The following is a 23,273-nucleotide window of genomic DNA, read 5'->3' on the forward strand; positions in this document are numbered from 1 at the left end:
CGGCACAGAGCCAGGGGAAGAGGATGATTTCGGGACAGTAATGGTCATCTGTGTGAGAAACAGCCGCAAAGTCAGCTCAGAGGAAGGTTGGAAAGCAGGTGTGGGATGTAGCCGTTCCGTGCAGTGGTGAGGAGAGGCCATCGTTTCTGTTTCTAATGACATACAGTTCATCCTCAACCATACCGGCTTAAATGCCGTCGTTGCTTTCTAATCTGAACACATTGGACCAGAGCGCCCCTCTACCCTGGTGGGTACTGACTCAGGCAGGTCACTAGGGAGCTGTTTCATCAATTATCCCTCCGGGGCAGCAGATGGTACCCTCCGGCCTTAAAAACCGTAAAGGAACTTCCAGAGGTACCCCACTGCCCGCCCAGGGGAGGGTTTGTATCCGTGGTCACATTTCAGTCAAATTTATTTTTTCAGTGTGACTCTTAAAGTATATGAGGCATGACACACATGTCGATGCGTATTCTCGGGATGATGACACGTTATGGAAAACCTTTTCTTCCAGCACCAGGAAAAGAATGTCGGTGATTGTTCGCACTCCATCCGGGAAGTTACGACTCTACTGCAAAGGAGCCGTAAGTTTTTATTTGTGTCTTTTGCAGGTTTGATTTGTGGTGGTGGTTCCTAATGTCTATGTTAAGCACTCTGCTGTGGAAATACAGCACAGATGTTTAGCACGACGTTGCTGACATCCCCTTTTGTTGGTGTTTTATAGTAATAGTGCTTGGTCTCTTCTGGTGCCGTGTGGAATTCCTTCTGGGCCAATTTGGTGCTTTAAAAAAGTGTGGCCTAGGTTATTCATATAATTTAATTTTTGATACCTTAACTTAAGGTGTATATTGCATAAAGAAGATAAGAGACACTTAAATACAGAAAATATTCTTAAATTGTATTAGAGAATACAACTTGACCACCAGTTGAATTTGAATTTTTAAAGACCACTGAAATGGGGGGGGTGGGGATTGGATCAGAATTATTGCAATAATTTCTTCACGTGGCAATCGCTATTTGTCTTGCATCGTTTTAAATTATAACAGAAATTTTTATTGTTGGTTGGCTTTGGTATATTGGCAGGTCAGACTGGCAGAAACAGCAATCTGTCATTCTAATTTGATTTTCCTAGTTAAAATATCTTTCCACTCATTGAAAAAATAAGAAATCTACTGACCAGAGCCTTTTTTGTTGTTCTTAAAATTGGTCAGGATTTTCCTTCTTAATTATCCTTTTTAGGTACCTTAGTCTACTTGGACTAGTCAGGTAACGTACCAACTTGGAACTTTGCAATTTTGAATATAATAATAAATAAATAAATAAATAAATAAATAAATAAAACACCTCACTTTAAAAGTCCATGGGACTTGGAAATTGACCTTATTAAGAAGCCCAAGCATCTCACCTTGTTCCTGTTGAGAGTGTTTTTCAATGCCTTGGTTTTAGAGCATTTGGTAGACCTACTTCATGGCGTCTCATGAATTTAGTCTTAGAATGCCCTTGGTTGTTGATCCAAACAATTAACATTTATTTGGTGTATACATTTTATCTACTAGACTTTGAAGTGGATTTGGATATAGGAAGATAACACCCAAGACTTGTTAGGAGCTTAAGACTAGTCAGAGAAATATATATAAAGAGAAGATGAGAATACAGTATTAAGGTATATTGTAAAGATTGCATCTTGATGGTAGCATTCAATGATAAGGGGATAAAGAGTGCCTTTAAGACTCTCACTTTGAATAGTGGATGTAAAAGTGTCCAGTTTAGTATACCCAACTCACATTTTGTCCTGCTTAGTTTTGAGTACTCTACCTACAAACTTTGTCTGGGGAATTAAAGCATTGAATACAAAAATAAAAACACTGGATTTCCTTTTCCATAATCATAGACATCATTTGCAAACATTAACTTGCTCATTGCATTGTTTTTCCCCGTTTTCAAATTGCCTATCCAATATTTGTTAAATATTAAAAAGGCATAAGTATATAAAATAGCAAGGCACATTTGAGAACCACATGTAGTTTGGCCAGCAACAGCAGAATGTAAGGCTGGAAAGGTGAGTTAGCTCATAGGTCTTTTCATGCCGAAGAACTTTTATGCTTGCTTCTGGATTGTTCTGATGCCATTTAGGAAGATGAGTGAAGACAAGAAAGAGATGAATATGGAGGTGCCAATTGAGGTTGTTGATGAAAAGGGCAAAGAGTTGATAAGGATCTGAACCAGGTCAGTTGCAGAGAGGGCTGAGAGGACAGAGATTTTAGTAATTGATTACATGTGGATGATGACGCAAGAGATGGTCTAGGATTATTATCAGATTTCTACTTGGCTGAGTTTACTACATGATACCACTTCCAAAATAGAGTGTTGGGGCTCATAAGGTGGAGATAACCTGGGGGGAAAACTGGGGTGCTAGTACAGACTTAGGAGGTAACAGGTGTAAGTGGAAACTAAAAGCAGAAGATGGATGAGAACTCGCAGGTAGAAAATACCACATGAAAAGAGAGCAGGACTAAAGGTGAAACTCAGAGGATCTAGAGGGGAGACTGAAATTTGGAGGAGATGTTTCCTTGGTAGAGTGAATATCCACAGAGACAAGTGCAACACAGTACGTTAGTAATAAAAGTCAATTAAGAAGCCATCACTAATACTTCCCAGTCAACATAGATAGTCTGTTCGTACTTTGATTGTATCTCCTCAATTCCAATATCATGGTAGTGATGGATAACAGTATAAGGAGAAAAGAGATAAAATCAGGCTCAAAGCAAATAGGAATAGAAAATCAAAGTGGCACATTGAAATGAAGCGTGAGCTGAGTTGGGTGGGAGTCCCAGGCCCTGGGTTTGGAATCCGGAAGGAGTGGTTGGAGATTGGTTTCTGTGGGGCAAAGGTGGCAAATAGTTCTTTCTACAATATAAAATGCAGATGGGAGCCAACTTCTACTCCTCGAAGCTTAAGACAGCAGTGAGCTTCCCAATCACGCAATGAAGCTGAGCAAAACTCATGCCAACCTCTGCTGGGTGTTAGAGATCCGATAGCTTGTAGACAGAGAGGGAGAAAGCAAAACTAGAGCATGGATTCACTACGGTTGAAATCATCCGGTCTAGCAAAGGATATCTAGGTTCAACATGATAAAAAAAAATTATAATTTTTATTTTCAATTCTTTATAATAAAAAATAAATTGGAGGGGAGAATGGGCTGCCTGTAAGATAAATTAGAAACCATAAATAAATTTAAGAAAGAACATAAGCAAATGGAATAAACTCTAGATTAGACAGAGTTGAAGAGGTGGGAGTGGAATTAGCAAATTAGAAGGTAGTACCTAAAGTTCTCATCTAGAATAGGGGTGGGGAACCTTTTCTCTGCCAGGGGCCATTTGGACATTTATAACCTCATCTGGGGGCCACACGAAATTATCAGCTTACAAATTAGCCTGCAAACATAAAATACACGTTATCTACATATGTGTTTACTTTTCACATGAAGGGTGGCCAGCTGTGATTGTCACTTAAAAACATGCCATTCAACCTGAAGAGAAACCAGAGGATGGAATTGGAGAACATCATGCTAAGTGAAATAAGCCAATGAAAGAAAGATACCACATGATGTCACTCATTTATGGATAATAAAGAACATTATAAACTGTTGAACAAAAAGATAGGTACAGAGACAATCAAGTATCAAACAGAATGTCAGATTACAGCAGGAAGGTTAGGGAGAGGTGGGGGAGATAAGAGTCAACCGAAGAACTTGTAAGCATGCATATAAGCATAACCAATGGACTCAAAACTCTGGGGAAGGAGGGCACGTAGGGGAGGAGGGGGGCAGGCAATCGTAAGATATGTACACATATAATACCTTAATAAAAAATGCGGAAAAAACAAACATGCCGTTCGATTCACGCAGAAGTCACGTTCGGTCCCCCGCTTTCCTCAGCGCCTTGGAGAAGGCAGAAAGTTCTCCTGTGCTGAGCACGTTTCTCCCGCCAGAATGCCTGGCTGCATGGCAGAATCTCCTCTCCCTAGCCCTATCATCACTTTGGTTTACATGATTTTAATCATTTAAAATATTTTCTTAGTTTTAAAGTGACCCTTTTTAATTTCATTGGACATGTCGTTAGTCTCTGGGGAAAAAAATAATAAATAAATAAGAGTTCCTAAGTTATGCCTTTCGTTCTCCGAAAGGAGCCACGCAGGGAAATCATCGTTACCTTTGCTTTGCCCCCCTCCCCATTCCGCCACTGACAAATGAAAAGAAATTCCTAATTGAGCCCGGGAATACTCCATCTGCTCTGAGGTCACTGGGTTCCGCCGCTCCCCAGGGCTCTAAATCACCGTCCATTAGTCTGCTTCCAGCGCAGCCCTGAGACCAGAGGCCCCGGGGCGGGGACACCACTGAGAAAGTAATTGCAGGTAAATGATTTATGTTTTCCTGGTCTCATAAAACCAGGAAGGCCAAAGACTAAAATTCTTAAAATGTTCAACTGAGGCCAAAGAGTAACTGAGGGAACAATAGGCAGTTTATAAAGGGCCAAGACCTCGAGAAACACACGTGGTGCTCAAGTTAAAGCGGAAAGGAGCTCTAAAGAGAACCCAGTTGTTGGATTTTACAGGCTTAGGAAATGGAGTTCTTAGAGATGCATCGCACGCAGTAGCATCTTATTATTTTTTAAAATAGGTTTATATTGATTTCAGAGAGGAAGGGAGAAGGAAAGAGAGCCAGAAACTTCAGTGATGAGAGACAATCATTGATGGATTGCCTCCTGCATGCCCCACACTGAGGATTGAGCTCACAACACAACCCAGCAGGTGCCCTGACCAGGAATCGAGTCCTGACTTCCTGGTTCATAGGTCGACACTTAACCACTGAGCCACACCAGTCAGGCCACAGTAGCATTTTAAAGGCTCTGAGAAGCTGCAGAAGGGCAAGCTCTTCACGTTGAACCTTTTGAGGGCTGGACCATTCTTCTCGTGCACCTGTGAGCACTGCCATGTTCTCCACAACCTTCAGAGACGGGGCAAGGGGAGGGCGGGAGGAGACCCTGCAGTGTGTGGAAGGTGAAGTGCTGATAGAAGATGAGATCTTGAATGTTGGAGTGACTACAAATGTATTCAGAAAAAGATGAAAATATTGGACTAAAATCTTATTCATTCTTGTCATGGAATTGGTATTATTTTGGGGCAATCTTCTATGCTTTAAAACCAAAGCTGAAAGGTATTGGTTGTTTTTATACAAATTTGCTACCAATAATGTTGCCCACATCAACTTTATTGAACTCAGAATACTTCGTTTAATTTTATACTTTCTGTTTGTTTTCCAGGACACCGTCATTTATGATCGACTGGCAGAGACTTCAAAATACAAAGAAATTACCCTAAAACATTTAGAGCAGTTTGCTACAGAAGGTGAGTGTAATATTGTAATAGAGCATGATTAAATGTGTTTTTAAAATCATAGACTACGGATACCCTGTGGGGTCATTGTTATTGTTTTACTTAGAGATTCCAGAAGCCAGATGATGATTAGGGTTGATTTTTTACATCATACTATATGCTATTCCCACCCATTATCTTCGTTTTGCTTTCTTGTATTTATTGAATTTTTAAGAAACTTTGTCCCCTTGGTGTAGAGCACATGTGTCAAACACAAGGCCCGCGGGCCAAATCCGTCCCGCCAGGCCTTGCAATGTGGCCCGCACCGCGCTGTCATCACTGCACTCCGCTGCGTTTCCATCACAATGACAGTTTATGACTGTTCAGTAAACCATTCGGCCCGCGATTTAGGCTGGATTTTAGGTTTTGGCCCCTTCTCGGATTGAGTTTGACACCCCTAGTGTAGAGGCTACAGGGCCTATAAATTGGTCCACTTTCTAGAATGGGCACTATTTACAGTTTAAATACTTGACTTTGTATCTCCTTTCATAAGCATCTGGGAAGCCTATATGGTGAGCCAGCCCCTGTGCTCGGGACTGGAGTTATAGATACAGAAGGTCTCTGCCTTCCAGGAGCGCTAAGCTAATATAGGCGGGCCACGGAAAATAATAATAATAATAATAATAATAATAATAATAATGAAACATTGTCCTTCACACCATAGCGGTGTTTGGGGATTTCTGCCCAGGCTTGGGGGCTTTCTGGGTGAGAGGAGGATGCTTTAAAAAGGTGATTTTAAGAATTTTGAGTCTTAAAGTAGATGCAGACCAGACAATGGAAGAGAATTGGAGAGAATGTGATGGAGAAAAAGTGACCAGCATGTGCCAAAACCCTGGTGTGCAGGAAGTGAATGGCAGAGAATGGGGTTGAAAATAATTGCTATGGGATCAATGAGCCAGACTTCAGGGCTTGGAGTTCCTTCTGAGGAACGAGTAAAAGATTTCAAGATTTCTTAAAAGGTTTTAAGAAAGTCACTCTAGACATGGAGGATGGGTTGAAGGAGTTAGGAATTAAAATCAGGGTGCCACTTTTAAAGGCTAGGGCAATTAATATATTATACATCTACACTAAGGCTTGTCATTCTTGAATTGGACTTCAACATGTTGCAATTAAATCAGCGTTTTCTAAATAAGACTTTATTAGATAAAAATAGAAGCGTCAGACTCCTGACTAAAATTTTATTTGGTGTTGAGGTGGATGCTACCTTTTTCAGGGCTGAGAACGTTATGCTTCGCTGTGGCCGAGATTTCGGAGAGTGACTTCCAGGAGTGGCGAGCAGTCTACGAGCGCGCGTCCACCGCCGTGCAGAACCGGCCGCTCAAGCTGGAGGAGAGTTACGAGCTAATCGAAAAGGTGCGTGGAAGGCAGTTCTGTTCACATAGAAAGCGTGGTTTCCAGGAAACATCCATCTCCACTCATGGGGCTGATGAAATAAAACCAAAATGTCTTCCCATCCCACTTACTGTTGAATTTCCACTAGTCTGAGCATTGACAGATCTTAATACCAGTTAAAGTTGTTGCTGAAAAGTCTCTGGCATGACTTTGTATGGATCTTTACTCATGTCGCAGTTGTGGAGCTGAAACTGAAAGCTGGTTTAGTCTACCAGGACTCCTGGCCTTGCCGTGTGCGTATTCCATTGCTTCTGCATCATTCAAGATACATATGCCACACTCCACACACATGGACATGCACATATGCACACACATTACAAATACATGCATGTGTACATAATAGTTAATGAATGTGTGTAATGTGCAATTCAAAATAACAGTAAATATTTTGTAGCTAATAATAATGTGTCGGCCACTGTTGCCTTTTATAGGCATCCATCATTTCCGTCACAACAGAAATGTCCTCATTTTATTTTCCAACCAACCAAGGCTATTCAGCCCCAAAGTGATGGGTACACTATTATTGATGCTGTTTTAATAGCAAGAAAGCTTACTTCCTCAATTAATATCAACAGACATTTTTCCATAGTCTTTACTCGGTGCCGGTGCTGTTTGTAGCACTTGAATCTATTTATTCATTTAATCTTCACAACACCCGCTCGGAGGTAGGTGCCACTAATTAACCCCGTTTTACAGAGGAAGAAATCAAGGCAACAGAGAGGTTAAGTCATTTGGCTGCAATTACACAGCGCCTCAGAGGACAAGCCAGCATTCTCACTCTGGCTCCCAAGTTCATGCTCTTAGCCACTCAAGCATCTTCATTCTAACCTTTAACTTTACATCAAGTAACTTCCTACGTGCATTACCCCAGCTGTACTGGAGTGTACTGCATGGAAGCAAGCTTCCTGTTGGCTACCGTTTCTTGGGTCTTGCTTTCAGGTGAGCATTTTCACTTTCTACTCCCTGCGTGCCCGCCCCTCTGGGAACAGTCATGCTCCAAATGCAAGTGGTGGTCTCTGTCAGAAACAGTGCCGTCTGTGACCCTAGATCTCATCCTCCTGTCTCCTCGGTGGATAATGATCACTTTGTTCCTCATATCTCCCTTGTATTTGAACTGAAGATGTGCACACATAGCAGGAGGCTTGTTACCAATCCACTTACTGAATTTCTTTTTTTCCTAACACGCTCATATATGATGATGCCTTGGGGTATTACGTGGTGAAATAAAAATAATATTTTACTGGTGAGGCCATGACCATAATCTCTTTCCATCTTGCCAACCAAAGTCACATGTCTTGAAGCACAAATGGTATTGATTTGTAATCTTTTGCTTCTCTTACTCCTCAAGAAGTAAAGAAATAAAGCTTTACTCTGTTTGCAAATTCTCCTGTTTCCCTTTTTACACAGCCTGAACTTGACGTAGCCAGCCTTCTACCACATGCTAATGAGATATCATTCATATACAATAAGTGACAAGAAAATATTTGAAGTTAGATTTTAGATATTAAATTGTGTTTGTATGTGCAGCATACTGCAGGGATTTCTGGACTTGAATCTTGAATCTGGGTGTCCTAGAATTTCTAGATTAGATTTTATAGGTTAAACAATGGTCATGGTGGTGTGGTGTGTGTGTTTGTGAGTATATGTATGTATGTGTAATATCTGTTATTAGAAGCGTTGTCATTTCCATCTTTAAGTGAAATACGTAGATTATTTTGCCTTTTACCAGCAGATGGCGATGGTGAGTCACATTGAAATTTAAGTTGCCTGGGGAAATCCATAGCATGGATGTGTATAGTTTTAGTTTACAAATACACAAACCTCCCTTGCCTCTTACCTAAAATAAATGGTAAAGGTAATTTAAAGCTAATTCCTCTCTAGTTCGTGATAAGCTGTGGTCTCTAGGTTTTACTGGAAAATCTAAGACCCATAAAGTTTAAGGTTGCCCAGTTCAGCCAGCTTGTTTCAAATTAGGATTGGTTTCCTAATTCATCCCTCCCCCTGAAACCATAGTTTCATCCATTTATTCAGGTTAGGCAGTTAATAGATATTAGTTACCTATTAATATTAGTTATGGGGTGACTAAGCAATTAAGCAAATAAGCAGTGCTCAGCGTAGCCCTCTGAGTGTCGCTGTCTGAGCAGCTTCCTTAAGGGTGTCTGAAGGGAGGCGTGGCTCACAAACTCCATCCAAAGGAAACTTTAGACAGGTGGCAGCTTTTGAAATGAGCCTCAGAAGATTAATTTACCAGTTAAAGGGGAGCAGAGGTCTTTTTGGGAGAAAGAATAGGCACGTACAAGAAGGAAAGTCTTTGCAACTGAGAGCTGGTTTTCTGAAAAGGGCTTTTCCCAGCCCTGATCGTGTTGGCACCCCCAGAGCCAGGTGATACCATGTCTTCATTAGTCCGAGCTCCCTGCTTTGTTAAAACCAGCTGGGCTTCGCACTCAGTGGGGTCTCGGGCCAGTGACTGCCACTGAAGCCACCTAGGGCGGCAGGTCTCAGCGTCAGACCAGGCCCTGCTGCTGTGTCACCCTGGCTTACACCTAGCTGTCAGCCTTACGGTTCACCCACTGGCTTCTTCCTTGGCTCTTTTAAGGGAGACATGTTGGTTATGTAATCTTTTTAAATGTCATTGGAATCCATTTTTTATGTAGAGCATAACAGTGGCCTTACCACATAAGATAGTAAATTTTAAACTCGGCGTGGTTTGCAAGCACCAGTGGGGTCCCTCAGCCTGGTCTGTGCTCTCTCGCAATCTGGAACCCCTCAGGGGATGTCAGTCTGCCAGTTTTGGCCCGATCCCCACATGCCAGGCCAAGGGACCCCACCAGCGCACAAATCTGTGCACCTGGCCTCTAGTATGCATATAAGATCTTTGGTTAATCTCTTCCCGCCCTCCTCCTTCCCTTTGAGACTCATAGGTTCCATGTTTTCATGCCTGTGCATTGAGCATCTGCATCCTGATGGTCAGTGTGCATCATAGCTACTGGTCAACCAATCTCTTAGACTTTATATATAGATAGATAGATAGATAGATAGATAGATAGATAGATAGATATAGATATAGATATAGATATAGATATCCTATATAATAAAAGGGTAATATGCAAATCAATCAAACAGTGGAATAACCAGTTGCAGGAGCTGCCCCTTGGTGGTCAGTACGCCCCCACAGGGGGAGCACTGCTCAACCACAGTGAGGGCTGGCCAGCTCAGAGGCCCGCCTCTGCGGCAGCGCTAAGGGGAGAGGGCCTAAGCTGCAGTCGAACGTCCTCCAAAGGCTCCCAGACTACAAAAGGGCACAGGCCGTGCTGAGGACCCCCCTCACACACCCTTGAGGAGTGCACCGATGTCATGCACTGGGCCTCTAGTATGTATATATATACTGTATATATAACAGAGGGAAGTGAGGCTGCTCTGCTGAAGGAGCACAGGGGCGCAGAGAAATCCAAGTTGCTCCCTTCCGCCTCCACCTTGCCCTCATCGTGGTTCACAAGCACAACCCTGGGCCTCCACCGAGCATAGCTGAAAAAACCTAATGCTGTTCCATCCCAGTGGGAAGTTTGTAGAACATGTGCTTCTCAAAATGACTATGGACATCTTCCCTTGCTTTTCAGCAAAAATCAGAACATTTTTATGGTCCCATACAGGGGTTTCTGAGCCTATCTGAATGAATAATGCAGAGTGCCATTGACTTGTTAATGGAATGTCATCATAAAGACATTCCAATGTTTAAAGATTTGTAGAGCTATTCCTGAAGACAGGAATATTTTTCATATGTAACAAAAGAAGTGAAAATTTTTTAATGTTATTAAGGTTGTACTTTTAAACCCTGCTGTCTATCTTATCCCTTCGATGTTGGTTCAAACAAGAAATTCCGTTTTTAAAATAACAGCCTTGGGGTCTGTAACTTTTAGCATAGCTGGAAAAAAGTGCAAAAAGACCAAGAACATCCAAGAAGATAATGACCTTTGTGACATTTGTCCCTAGGTTCAGTGCCTTGTCACTTACAAACACTAGAATGCATTAAGGAAAGAGGACTTGGGAAAAAGGAGAGTCCTTGGATATTGTTATCTCTATTGATGGTCACTGTTAGATGAGAAGATTTAGGACTTTTACATTCATCTATAAAACATCCTCTCTGCTACAGTCTGGGCACATTTCGATGGTAAACTTTTCCGAATTTAGAAAAGAATTCTCATGCTGTGGATTATTTCAAGATGGTACCGAACCATCTTGTTTCTGGTACTAAAAGCAGGCCAAGAGGTGACATGCATTATTAGGAAGGCAAAATTATTCAAGAACAAGAATATCGTTAAAATGAAAAACATATTGTTAGCGTCGTAGCAGGTACTGGAGGCGCCCTGGCCCCATTTTGGGAGAATTGTCGCATCCCCTTGGGTGTGTGGACAGTGACACCTCTTTGTCTCTCAGTCACAGCTTGAGAGAAGTTGCAGTTGTCTCATGCTTCCCCTCAGCACACTGGAGCTGTTTTCCTTCTCTAACCTTATTCTTTTGACCTTATTCTTTTGAAAGATAATTAATGTATCAATATTTGGACGTGTAACTTTAGATTACGAAACCTCTATTGTGTTGGCCTATATTTTTAAAACTCAGATTTTTTTTTTAAATTAAATTAAGCATTAATTTATTTGTTTTGGGTCAGGAATAATATCAAATAAGAAACCGAATAATTATGAAGCTGTTTGCTTCAATACCGGTGGCTTCTCTGTAATTCCTCACCATCTTTGATCTGCCATTTTACATTTCTCCCAACATATTTCTAAGACATGTAGATTCTCCCCCCTGCCCCCCAGACTTGTACTGCTGGGTTCCTTTGAAAATTAATGGTACAGAGGGCTGTGATCATACTTATCAGGGAAGATATCATAATTAAACCGTTGGTTGAAATATGAAGGTATGCTTTCCTGGTAAATACAGTCTTTGAAAATTTTGTTATATTTATTTGCTTCAATAGACAAATTAAATTATATCCTTAGCATTGCATAAATTACAGATTAATCACTTACCATCCTTAGGAAAGCAAATTATTTATCTTGAGCACTACAGAGCAGAGAATGAGATATTATACCTGTCTAGATTGGGCAATGATTGGAGCAGTATTTCCTAGTGGTAAAATTCTTCTTTCCTTTTTTGTTGTGTTGTGTTCTGACTGCTCCCCTGAACCAGCTGTTCCCCATCTCTCTCTCCCTCTCTCCCTCTCTCCCTCTCTCCCTCTCTCTCTCTCCTCTCTCCCTCTCTCTCTCTCTCTCTCTCTCTCCTCTCTCCCTCTCTCCCTCTCTCCCTCTCTCTCTCTCTCTCTCTCTCTCCCTCTCTCTCTCTCTCTTCCAGCCTCCCTATTGCCTGAGGCACAGCAATATTGAAATCAGGCCAATCCATAACCCTATAGTGGCCCTTATGTGTTCAAGGGAAAGGAGGGGTGAATCTATTCAGCAGGCTTCACCGTTCTCTCATTTTAAGAAATGGCCACAGCCACCCCAACCTCCAGGCACCACCACCCTGGTCAGTCAGCCTTCAACACTGAGGCAAGTGCCTCCACCAGCAAAAATAGTATGATTCACCAAAGGCTCACATGATGTTTAGCAATTTTCAACCATAAAGTACTTTTTAAATAAGGTATGTACATTGTCTTTTTGGACAGAGTGCTATATTGCACACTTAATAGGCTGCAATATAGTGTGAACATAATGTTTCTATGCACTAGGAAACCAAAAAATCCGTGTGGCTCGCTGTATTGGAACAGTCACCTTGTTCTGGTGGTCTGAACCCTAACCCACAATGTCTCCATGGTATGCCTGTAATCAGGAGGCTGTATCTTGGCATCCTCCAGCTGTCCTTTGAATCAGATAGCAATACTGTGTTTTATACACATTTTTTAATTTATGCTTAATGTGTGTCCTCCACTAGAAGGAAGCTTCCTGAGGGAGGGACTGTCTTTATGGTATTCATTCCTGTGTCGTTAGTGCCTGCTTCTCTGGCCTCCGTTAATCACTGGATAAATATTCAACAGATAAAGGAATGATTCCATTAAATGATTTATTCAGAAGCTATATGTATTTAGTCGGTGCTTGCTTAATGGAAGCCTGATTCCTGTTACTAATACATACAGCTCATGCTTTCTGTACATCGAGGATGTTGGTATCAATGTGTTGTCACTAAGGATTAATTTAGGGATGCGTTGGCCTGGCTACAGTGGCTCGGTTGAGAGCATCACCTTGTGCACCAAATGGTTGTCGGTTCTATTCCTGGTCAGGGCATATACATGGGTCTGGTCCTTGATTAGGGCACATATGGAAGGCAACCAATTGATGTATCTCTCTTTCCCCCTTCCTTGTCCTTTGCTCTCTCCCTAAAATCAATACAAATATACTTTTTAAAAACATGTAGGGATATGTTTGAAAAGGAGCTAGTAATTTATAGAAATTTAGACTTGATAAAAAACAGAAACAAAAAAAACAACAACAAAAAAACATGTCCTTCAAGTTATGCCATATATCAATGTGAGAAGCATATAATGAGAAAGATTCAACAAATAGCCAAACACAGGTCAGTTTCTTTTCTGGGCCCTGGGGCACAGCAGGGGAAAAATAAAAATCCTCATGGTGGGAGATAGGCCTACACTTATACACTGGAAATACAATTTCAGACAGGTCCTAGCGCCCTGGGCACTGAGATTGGGCATTGGGGTAGTGATCTTTTTTACATTATTTCCTTTACTCCTCCCCAAAATATGGCCAACACTTCTGGGATTTTTTTTTTTTTTTCAAGACTGCCTTGATGTGGAGTAATATAGATCAACCATTACACTCAGCATGACTAAATACAACAGTTTAGTGCCCTTTGCAACACATGGCAGCCCGTGGCTTAGAGGATTCCTAAAGAAATCTAAAACTTAATGGAAAACAGGACTTTTCTTGAACATTTGTGACTGCCAAGTCCACAGTAACTTCTGTATTAGAATGCAATGATTCTTCAGATAAAAGTACCACTTCTATTCTTAATAGCTGCAAATACCGCTTTCATTTGTGCTAAAAAGCGCCATGCACTAGATGAAAATCTGCATGATGTACTGGTGACTAGGTGGTTTAACATCCCAGTAGTTTTCTATTTTACTGTTTGCTTAAGAACATCTGCAGTCTGTCAGCTCATCTACTAATAAGACCTGCAACTTTTTGAGCATCTACTAAGCTCCACATTCTCGGTTCTTTACCCCGATTGTCTAGTTCAGGGGCCTCTAGAGTCGAGTATGCAAGATGATCCATTGGTGTGAGCGAGAAAATGTTTTAACTTCTGTTTCAACTTCTGTTTCTGCTTATGTGTGATGTCGTCTTTTTTATAATTTCTGGTTTTGCATTTTTAATGTAGTGTATAATTTATTAATAACAGCACAAGTATGTTATACAAAAATACAGCAGTGTCATGAATAAGTACTCAACATTTTTTCCTTGCATACTATTACACACACACACACACACACACACAAAAAAAAAAAAAAATCTTTAAGAGGACTGATCTAATTTCATCCTCAAAACAGCTTTCTTAAATTCCTGTCATTGGCCTTTCACATGCTGATGGAGAAATTTTTAGGAACCGTAAGTTACTTGCTGAAGGACACATACCAGTGGTTGGCAGAGTAGGGATTCAAATCCCAGCTCTGTCTGAACTCCATGCTATTCTGCCAGCTGGGTTTAGAAGAAAGCAGGAATGTATGTAAAGCATAGTAGACATGGAAAATAGAACCTGGTGGGGGAGTTGATGCATTTAGGACACATCCAGTTAGTAAACGAGGCAGTCTCTGTATACTCGATGTTGTGGAATGTACTCCTGTCCTTTCCTATGAAGCTGGAAGTATGTTTTTCATAATTTTCTCTCAACTCATCTCGAGAATCTTCTTGTTTAAAGTACTTGTGAGTTCCTTAGAACTCCAATCACATGCTTCTCCCTGCTGGCCTGATAGATTTCTTCCTAGAAACGCTTCGTGGTAGACTTTCCACCCTGGGTATTGCTGTCTTCTCAACTCAGATAAGATGGATGTGTTGTTTTTGCAAGCTACACCCAATCGCCTCGCAAATCCTGATTCTTTTCAGCTGGGTGTGTGCGTTCTGGCCTTGTTTGGAAAACCCTTAGCTGTGTGAGAAGAGTTCACATATAATTTCTACGGTTCAAAAAGCAGCCAGTTCAAACCTACTTCTTGGCCTTGAAGCAGTGAACCAATTACAGGCCAGTGAGCCATTCCAAAGTTTTAAGGCTCTTGCTCTTCATGTCCTGCCATCCAGGTTAACCTGAAATGAAAGCGATGTGAGGTTCTCTCCTTTTAAATTAAACCTCATTGTTTTTGTTGAAAAGGAAAAGCATAAGGGTGAACAATGCCCCGTGGAATGCAGAGCAGTGGACTAACTACAAATCCCACAGCCACAGCACATCCCTGGTCCAGGGTCACCATATCTTTAAGCTAAAGAGGTCTCCGTAGCCTCTGACATGGTCTTGTGGCCTCCAGTCTTCCTAGTCCATCCCCAGTGGGCCACCAGCCAACTTTCTGAAACCTACGTCTGATTCTGTCCCTCCTCTTTGAGAATTCCTCCCCGGGTGCCCTTTGCCTCGGGATCCTGGACGTAACACATAGACCCCACCATTTCCCTTCCCCACCGGTTTCTCCAGCCTCACCTTTTCCCAACATACTACCCAAAAACGCGTTCGACATGACTGACCCCTCTACATCTCAGAGCAACCCCGCGAAAGCAGTGTTACCTAAATCAGCACCGCACCTCACTCTCACTTATTGTTTCCATATTGACTAGATGGCAGCTTGTCACACATAATATGCTTTTGCACACCTCTGTCTGTGCACGTGTGATTTCTCTGTTTGGAATTCCCTCTCCCACCTCTCCTGATTGTTTGACCGACTCAACTCTTCCTTTAGGACTGCAGGTCAAGTGTTCACTCCTGTTGGATGGGCTTTCGAGCCACCCAGACTAAGAAGATACTCTTTCCTGTGTTAATCCTTTGTAGGCACAGACAATCCTGTGTCTACTTTGAAGACTGTGTAACATGCAGTAATGGGATTGTTTTTAGGGGGAGCACTGTTCCTCGCTGGTGGTAATCCTGTATTACAGGGAAGGAGGCTTTGTCTGTAGTTTAGGATTGCCAGGAGAGGAAAGAGAACTGGGCCCAGAAGAGCTAAGGCCAGGGTGGAAGGGGAGGGCCTGCCCCAGGGAACCAGTCAGGATGGAGCAACCAGTAAGGATGGAGCCCAGTGCAGAGATGGGCTCCTCTCTGGCATTCTGCATCAGGGGGTCCGCAGACTCCACCAGGGCCAAACCCACCCACCGCCTATCTTTGCCAATGAAAATTTACTGGAACACAGCCCTGCCCATTGGTTCACAAATTATCTTTAGCTGTGCTCTTGCTAAATGACAGAATTGAGTAGTTGCAGAAGAGAAAGTCTGGCCCTCCGACCCTAAAATATTTATCATTTGTCCCTTTGCAAAAAAAAAAAAAAAAAAAAAAAAAAAAAAAAAAAAAAAAGGGAGAATGGTCACTTTTGCCCTAGAGAGCAGTTCTCAGGGTTCAGTTCTCAAGCCAGCAGCGTTGCCACCATTGCTCACCCACAGGCCTCACCTCAGACCCACTCACTGAGAAAGTCTGGGTGTAGGGCCCACCAATCTCTATGAAATAAGCCCTTCAGGTGATTCAGAAAATCACCAGTCTGATAAGGTGGGCTTAACTACAGCCAGGCCTGCAGGATCTAAGACCATGGTCGGCAAACTGTGGTTCACGAGCTACATGCGGCTCTTTGGCCCCTTGAGTGTGGCTCTTCCACAAAATACCATGGCCTGGGCAAGTCTATTTTGAAGAAGTTGTGTTAGAAGAAGTTTAAGTTTAAAAAATTTAGCTCTCATAATTAATTTTAGTCATTGTACTGTTGATACTTGGCTCTGTTGACAAATGAGTTTGCCGACCACTGGTAGGAGAAACAGGTTCCAATAAAAGACAAAGGGATACAATCAGAAAATAGGGAAGGGAGGGGATGTGGATGCAAAGAATCTCTAATGATGCCTCTGAATTACAAATACCATGAAGGAAGGAACTCACTGTTGGATCCCACCGTACTGCCCAGTGCTACCTGCATGTGCATTTGCGAGTGAATGAATGCAGGTGTGCAGGCGTGCTTGGAATGGAGCCAGTGCCAAAAGGTGACTCTGAGCCCACAGATGGAATCATGGAAATAGGTATACCTGGCAGTTGTGGCTCAGGACTGTGGCTGAAACCCATTCATAGCAAGGAAGTACTACTGAAGACTAAAGAGCAGGGGCCTATCTAAAAGCTTTGAATGAAATTCTGACTTTCATTTAATCTGTTTCACTTCCCAGCCCTGCCTTTGGCGGAGTATTGGTTCTGGGGATTTTGTTTTTACCATCATAGCTCAGCTGTACCTCTGTTTGACCTTAGATAATTTACTCAAACTTCCTGAAGTTATTAACTGAATTAATAAATGGGAAGCCCTTAGTGCCTGGTACACTTCCTCCAATAAGGAAATAATTTTGACGTATTTCTAGTCACGATCTCATTTCATGGTGAAATAAAGATTACCAAATATTACTAGTATTTTATTCCAGTGGTAAAACTTTGCTGCTTGATATTATTTCTTCACTAGAGGCCAGTTGCATGAAAATTCGTGCAATAGGATTTTCCTTCCCCTGGCTGCCAGCACTGGTTTTCCTCAAGCACCTGGGACTCAGGCCTTCACTCTGGCCACCTCCTTCCATCTTTGCTGCAGCCAGAGTCTTCAGTCTTTGCTTCTGCATGAGCACCACTCCTGTAGCTCCCTCCACCCACCCACCCTCCCTCTTATAGCAGGAGTCCCGCCCTGACCAGCCCTCCAGGCCTTCATGCTTGCTGCCCAGAGTCCCGGAGCGGCTGGGGGTGGGGCCGTCGCCACCTTTGTCGGGTTAATTTGCATATTCACACCTGATTGGCTGGTGGTTGTTGGGAAGTGAAGGTCGATTTTCATATTTTTCTTTTATTAGAGTAGATTGGTCTTTAAAGAGACTTCTGCCATGCTATCCATGTTACAATCTAAAGCCTAAGTAGATATGAGTTTCATTATTACACTTTTTCTTATTTAGCATATGTCACAAACTTTTTAAAAACCAAAAAGTACTAACAATATGCTAATATGGAAATAGGTCATTTTGAGGTTCTGTTATTTAACAAAATATCCATGAGTTGGGGAAAAAACATACTATCTAAACCCATCATAATACATTTTACCATACAGCTTTTAAGTACTCTTGTGAAGTTTTTTATACTCACTAGGGTACAATTTTACATTTATATGCCTTTTTTTAAAGAACTCTGCATATATTATGCACATATGAAAGAGAAAATAAGATTATTGAGGGCTTTACTAGGTGAATAAATATTATTTCATGATTTTTCAGTGATAACTAAATCTATATTATGTCAAGGAGCCATCAACCTGAAACTTTAATAACTTTTGGCATAGTGACATTTTGAAAGTAAAATTAGTGTTTGGGTTGTTTTTTGTTGTTTTTTTAATTCCATAAATGCCAAGGGAATTTTATCACGTTTCAACACTTGCTGAATATGTAATTCCCATAGTGCCCATTAGTGGCCGTTTGTGTAAGGTAATACATGTTTGGGATGAAATTGATTAAGGCCTAAACACTCTGGTGTTATGATCAGGAAAAGCACACAAAGTTCGCGTCTTTTTTCTAATGATCGTTATGGAGCTTAGAGATATGGATTTCCAGAGGCAGAGCAGCCTATCACTCAAGATCCTAATCTCACAATAAGGGACACCAGGGCCAAAGAGAAGGAGATGGAGAGACTTTCACTGAAGGAAGTAAGTGCTGTTCTCAGGAGCCAGTGGGGATGAAGGGGGAATTAACAGGCGTTGGAGCACAGTATTTCCCTTATAGGCATCCAAGGGAACCCATTGCAGTTGCGCTGAATATTCAGAAATATTTCACTACCTTTTATAAATTCCTGTTGCAGCCACTAACACACTTCAAGGTTAACTTGTAACTTTAATCAGCATATGCGTTGCTGGTCCAGCCTCCTTGGTCCCTTATATTATTTTTGCCTGACTTGAAAATTGTTTTCTTTGTATTAACTGTGCAAAATCGGTGCGTCTCTTCTTTCAAATATGTTTTCAGTGTTATCTCCTCAGTGCATTTTATCTTTATTAGATGAATACCTGTGTACTTCCTAAGCTCATTTATCTATCCCCTTAGCATAGAGCGAGAAAATACAAATATACAGTACTTGTTTACATATTCCTAATGAATGTATTTTCACCTTGGCTCTCACATTATCTACATATGTACTGGTGAAACATATTACAAAAAAAAAAAAAAGATTCTTTGGTTTAGAAATATCTGAGAGTTTGTGTTTCTGAACTGTCTCCACGATCATCTTAAAATTTGATCACGTCTCCATAGAATATGTGGCATTTGAAACTCACCTATATCCTGACCATCCCTGGGATATAGGCCAGAATGATTTGGGTTCCAATGCCCTGAAAGTAAACAAAAGAATTGATAGAATCATTGTCCAAACATTGAAATATAGCCATTGTGATGTTGGCGTACTTGATGCTGAACTGTCCTTCCTTTTCATTGTTAAACATCTTGATGATAATTATTCATCAGGTTATGATAGATTTCAAATCTCTTTTCCATTAAAGATAACAAAATAATACTGTCTCCTTAAAGGAGGAAATTTATCTTCCTGTCTTATATTTTTATATACTAAGAAGTCATGCATCAAGTGCTTCTAATAGTTGTAGAAGTTATTTGGAATATATGTAAAAGAAAATGTTCTACAATATAGCAATGTTTAATAACACTTCGATTTTAGATTTTTTTAAATGTATCTTATTGTTGAAAATATTACAGATGTCCCCTTATTATTCCCCATTGCTTTTAGGAAGATGTATTTTTAGTAGATGCCTGATTTTTTTTTTTAACTGACTTGATTTGCCCCATTCTATAGTGTGATTGTTGTTGCTGTTATTTTCAGAATCTGTTTCTTAGCTTAGAGAGAAGTGAGGTAGGATGGTAGCCTCAGTCACATGCCAAAAGCACTGGAGGAAAATCAGGGATCCGTAAGAGAGAGAGCTCAACCGGCTAGTTGGAACTAAAACCAGAGTCCATGAATTACCATTAATCTTGTTTTTAAAAGCATATGCACACTTAAACATTTTGTTCTTAGGGGATCTAAACTGGTTTTCTTAAATGTTTACCACTTGTTTTCCCAGAATCTTCAGCTTCTTGGAGCTACCGCCATTGAGGATAAATTACAAGATCAAGTGCCTGAAACCATAGAAATGCTCATGAAAGCAGACATCAAAATCTGGATCCTCACTGGGGACAAGCAAGAAACTGCCATTAACATTGGTAACTCACCTAATTCAGACTTTAAATGTGACGCTTTAAAACAGCTTGATATATTATAGGAGATAAACGAGAGATATTTCAAGATTTGAAAAAAATCTTTAAGAATTCCATATTTGCCAAAACCGGTTTGGCTCAATAGGTAGAGCATCAGTCTGTGGACTGAAAGGTCCCAGGTTCGGTTCCGGTCAAGGGCATGTGCCTTGGTTGCAGGCACATCCCCAGTTGGGGGTGTGCAGGAGGCAGCTGGTCGATGATTCTCTCTCATCGATGTTTCTAACTCTCTATCCCTCTCCTTTCCTCTCTGTAAAAAATCAATAAAATATATATTTAAAAATAAATAAATAAAATAAAATAAAAAATAAAATAAAAGAATTCCATATTTATGTTATTGGGCTTATCTGTCAACTTTTGGCCCCGGGGCCTCTTTAAAATTACAATGGCTAAATATTGTAGCTCTTATAACCAGATAATACCCGTACTCCCCTTTGTATCCTTGCCTACCCCCACTTTTCATCCACAATTGGCACATGTAGATAACATTTCGGCAGTTATCTGTGAAAGTCTAGAAATTGGGATTATGGCAGGTTGCATATAGATGCTTGTTTATTTGACCAAAGGTTATTTCTGAGATAGGAATAAGAAGGTTGCCAGTTTCCATTCATTTTTTGGAAACAGGTTGTTAGCTCAGGCTGCCATAACATCTCTCTAGGAATGTATTGCATCAGTTAATTCCCTTTATGTTTGGACACAGGACACTCCTGCAAACTTCTGAGAAAGAACATGGGAATGATCGTTATTAATGAAGGCTCTCTTGATGTAAGTAAAATCCTATTTTTAAAAACTATTGAACAACATAATCATCTCATAGTATTTTATATTCCGGTAGCTGTGAAAATATTTTATCTTCCTGAGGTTAAATGGTACCTTATTACAGTTCTGCTGTAATGTAATGTGCACTGTTTGATCCACGTTGATGTAAGTAGATTGCAGCTTCATGTCTGACAGCTGAAGGAATTGCTTAATGCAAGACGAGAAAGCGGCTTCACAAAAGCATCATGGGAGGAGGTTACTGAGTGACTGCATCTTGCTCATATCGATCTGTATATTGTTGATTTAATATCCTGCTTAAGTTTCTGGTGATACTGTCTATACAGGGATGAGCAGAAGTAGGTTTACAGTTGTTCATATAGAAAAAGGCATGCAACTTATTACTATTATAATTGCTTTATTAATTGTGTTTCGTGTACTCACAACAATAAACTTACTTTGGCCCACTACTGTATTTTGCTTTAAAAAAAAAAATTGTGAACGCTATTGAACAACACAAAATAACCTTGCTAATAGGAAAGTTTGTTGTTGTTGTTTTCAATGTTCTATCTTCTGGGCTATCATATAATATAATTTTATGGAGGTGTTTTTCATGGCTGTGATCCCCTGAATTTGTATTTGGGTAAGGAGGAAAGATTTGTTAAGTGCACAGTGTAAAAGTACACGTTGACAAAGAAATATGTAGGTCAAATGACCTGTAAGTATTTTATATAATAGTAAAGGTGACATTTTGTAACTTAAGGTGGAAGACAGAACAGGAGAGGTGGTTATATTTACACGTGCTTGAAATAGAGCAGAGAAAACCTTGTAACCGAGGTGTTGGTGAACCTGTGAGGCCAAGGACAGAGAGAGATGGTGAAGAGGAAAATGCTTAGAATTTGGGTATAGAGCAGAAACTGTGTAAAAAGACATTGACTTCTGATTTTTACATTGGAATAGTTATCTCTTTTTTATGTGCTCTCAAAACAGTCCTTGTGATGTATTTCCCTTTCTTGTGAAATCTTTAAGCAAACTTTTTAAAATTGTTTCATTTGTTGATTTAAGAGAGAGAGAGAGAAGCATCTATCTGTTGTTCTACTTATTTATGCATTCATTGGTTGATGCTTGTATGTGCCTTGACCAGGGAAAGAAGGCACAATCTTGGCTTATCAAGACGACACTCTAACCAACTGAGCTAATGAGCCAGGGATCTTTGAGCAAACTTGTTGCCTGAGGAATAATATGTGTTTTTGCAACCATGAAAGTTGCTTATGCCTTTAACTATTGGAGAAGTATTTTTGTGAACCAAGTTTTAATCTTAAAAACACAAAGCAAAAAAAAAAATAAAAAAAAAAAAATAGCCAGCTGCTGTTTGAAGACTTTCCTTTATATTTTTTTCATGCACTTGGCCCCCTGCTAGGCACTGGGAACACACCACTAAACCAAACATGGAGACACCGCCCTGAGAGCTTATAACAAATCCAATCTCCACCCTGCATGTGTACGCATTTTGGTTTATTTATAAGGCAGCCCAGCCTTCCAAAAGCTTATCTATACTAATAAAAGGATAATATGACAGGAACCGGTTTGGCTCAGTGGATAGAGCGTCGGCCTGTGGACTGAAAGGTCCCAGGTTCGATTCCAGTCAAGGGCATGTACCTTGGTTGTGGGCACATGCCCAGTAGGGGGTGTGCAAGAGGCAGCTGATGCATGATTCTCTCTCATCGATGTTTCTAACTCTCTATCCCTCTCCCTTCCTCTCTGTAAAAAAATCAATAAAATATATATTTTTAAAATAATAAATAAAGAAATAAAAGGATAATATGCAAATTGGTCAGGATGCCCTTACAGTAATGACCAAACAGCAGGCTGTGTGGGGCAACCAGGCCAACAGGAGGGTTAGTGAGGAGGGACCAGGCTGGCAAGGGGAGCAGTTGGGGCTAACTAGGCCGGTGTGGGGGAAGTGGGGGGAACAGTTTGGGGCTACCAGGCTGATGCGGGGGGGTAAGGAATTGGGGATGACCAGGTCGGGGAGCAGTTGGGGGTGACCAGGCCAGCAAGGGGTGGGGGCAGTTGGGGGTGACCAGGCCATCAGGAGGGGGCGGTTGGGGGTGACCAGGCTGGCAGGTGGGGCAGTTAGGGGCGACCAGGCTGGTGGGGGGTAGGAATAGTTAGGGGAAACTAGGCTGATGGGGGGAGTCC

At 41.2% G+C, this 23,273-nt stretch overlaps 1 protein-coding gene across 7 annotated transcripts in view; it reads left to right on the forward strand.

The window, feature by feature from the left end:
* The window catches only part of ATP8A1 (ATPase phospholipid transporting 8A1), a 203,338-nt gene that overhangs the window by 101,401 nt on the left and 78,664 nt on the right, over positions 1 to 23,273 (forward strand). For all 7 annotated transcript variants that reach the window (XM_036417401.2, XM_036417408.2, XM_045573001.1 and 4 more), the window contains 5 exons: positions 512 to 581; positions 5,319 to 5,403; positions 6,644 to 6,783; positions 20,126 to 20,264; positions 21,016 to 21,080. In XM_036417401.2, the coding sequence (XP_036273294.1) occupies positions 512 to 581; positions 5,319 to 5,403; positions 6,644 to 6,783; positions 20,126 to 20,264; positions 21,016 to 21,080 (499 nt within the window). The remainder of the gene's footprint in view (positions 1 to 511; positions 582 to 5,318; positions 5,404 to 6,643; positions 6,784 to 20,125; positions 20,265 to 21,015; positions 21,081 to 23,273) is intronic.

This window comes from Pipistrellus kuhlii, unplaced genomic scaffold (assembly GCF_014108245.1).
Source record: "Pipistrellus kuhlii isolate mPipKuh1 unplaced genomic scaffold, mPipKuh1.p scaffold_m20_p_1, whole genome shotgun sequence".
NCBI lineage: Eukaryota > Metazoa > Chordata > Mammalia > Chiroptera > Vespertilionidae > Pipistrellus > Pipistrellus kuhlii.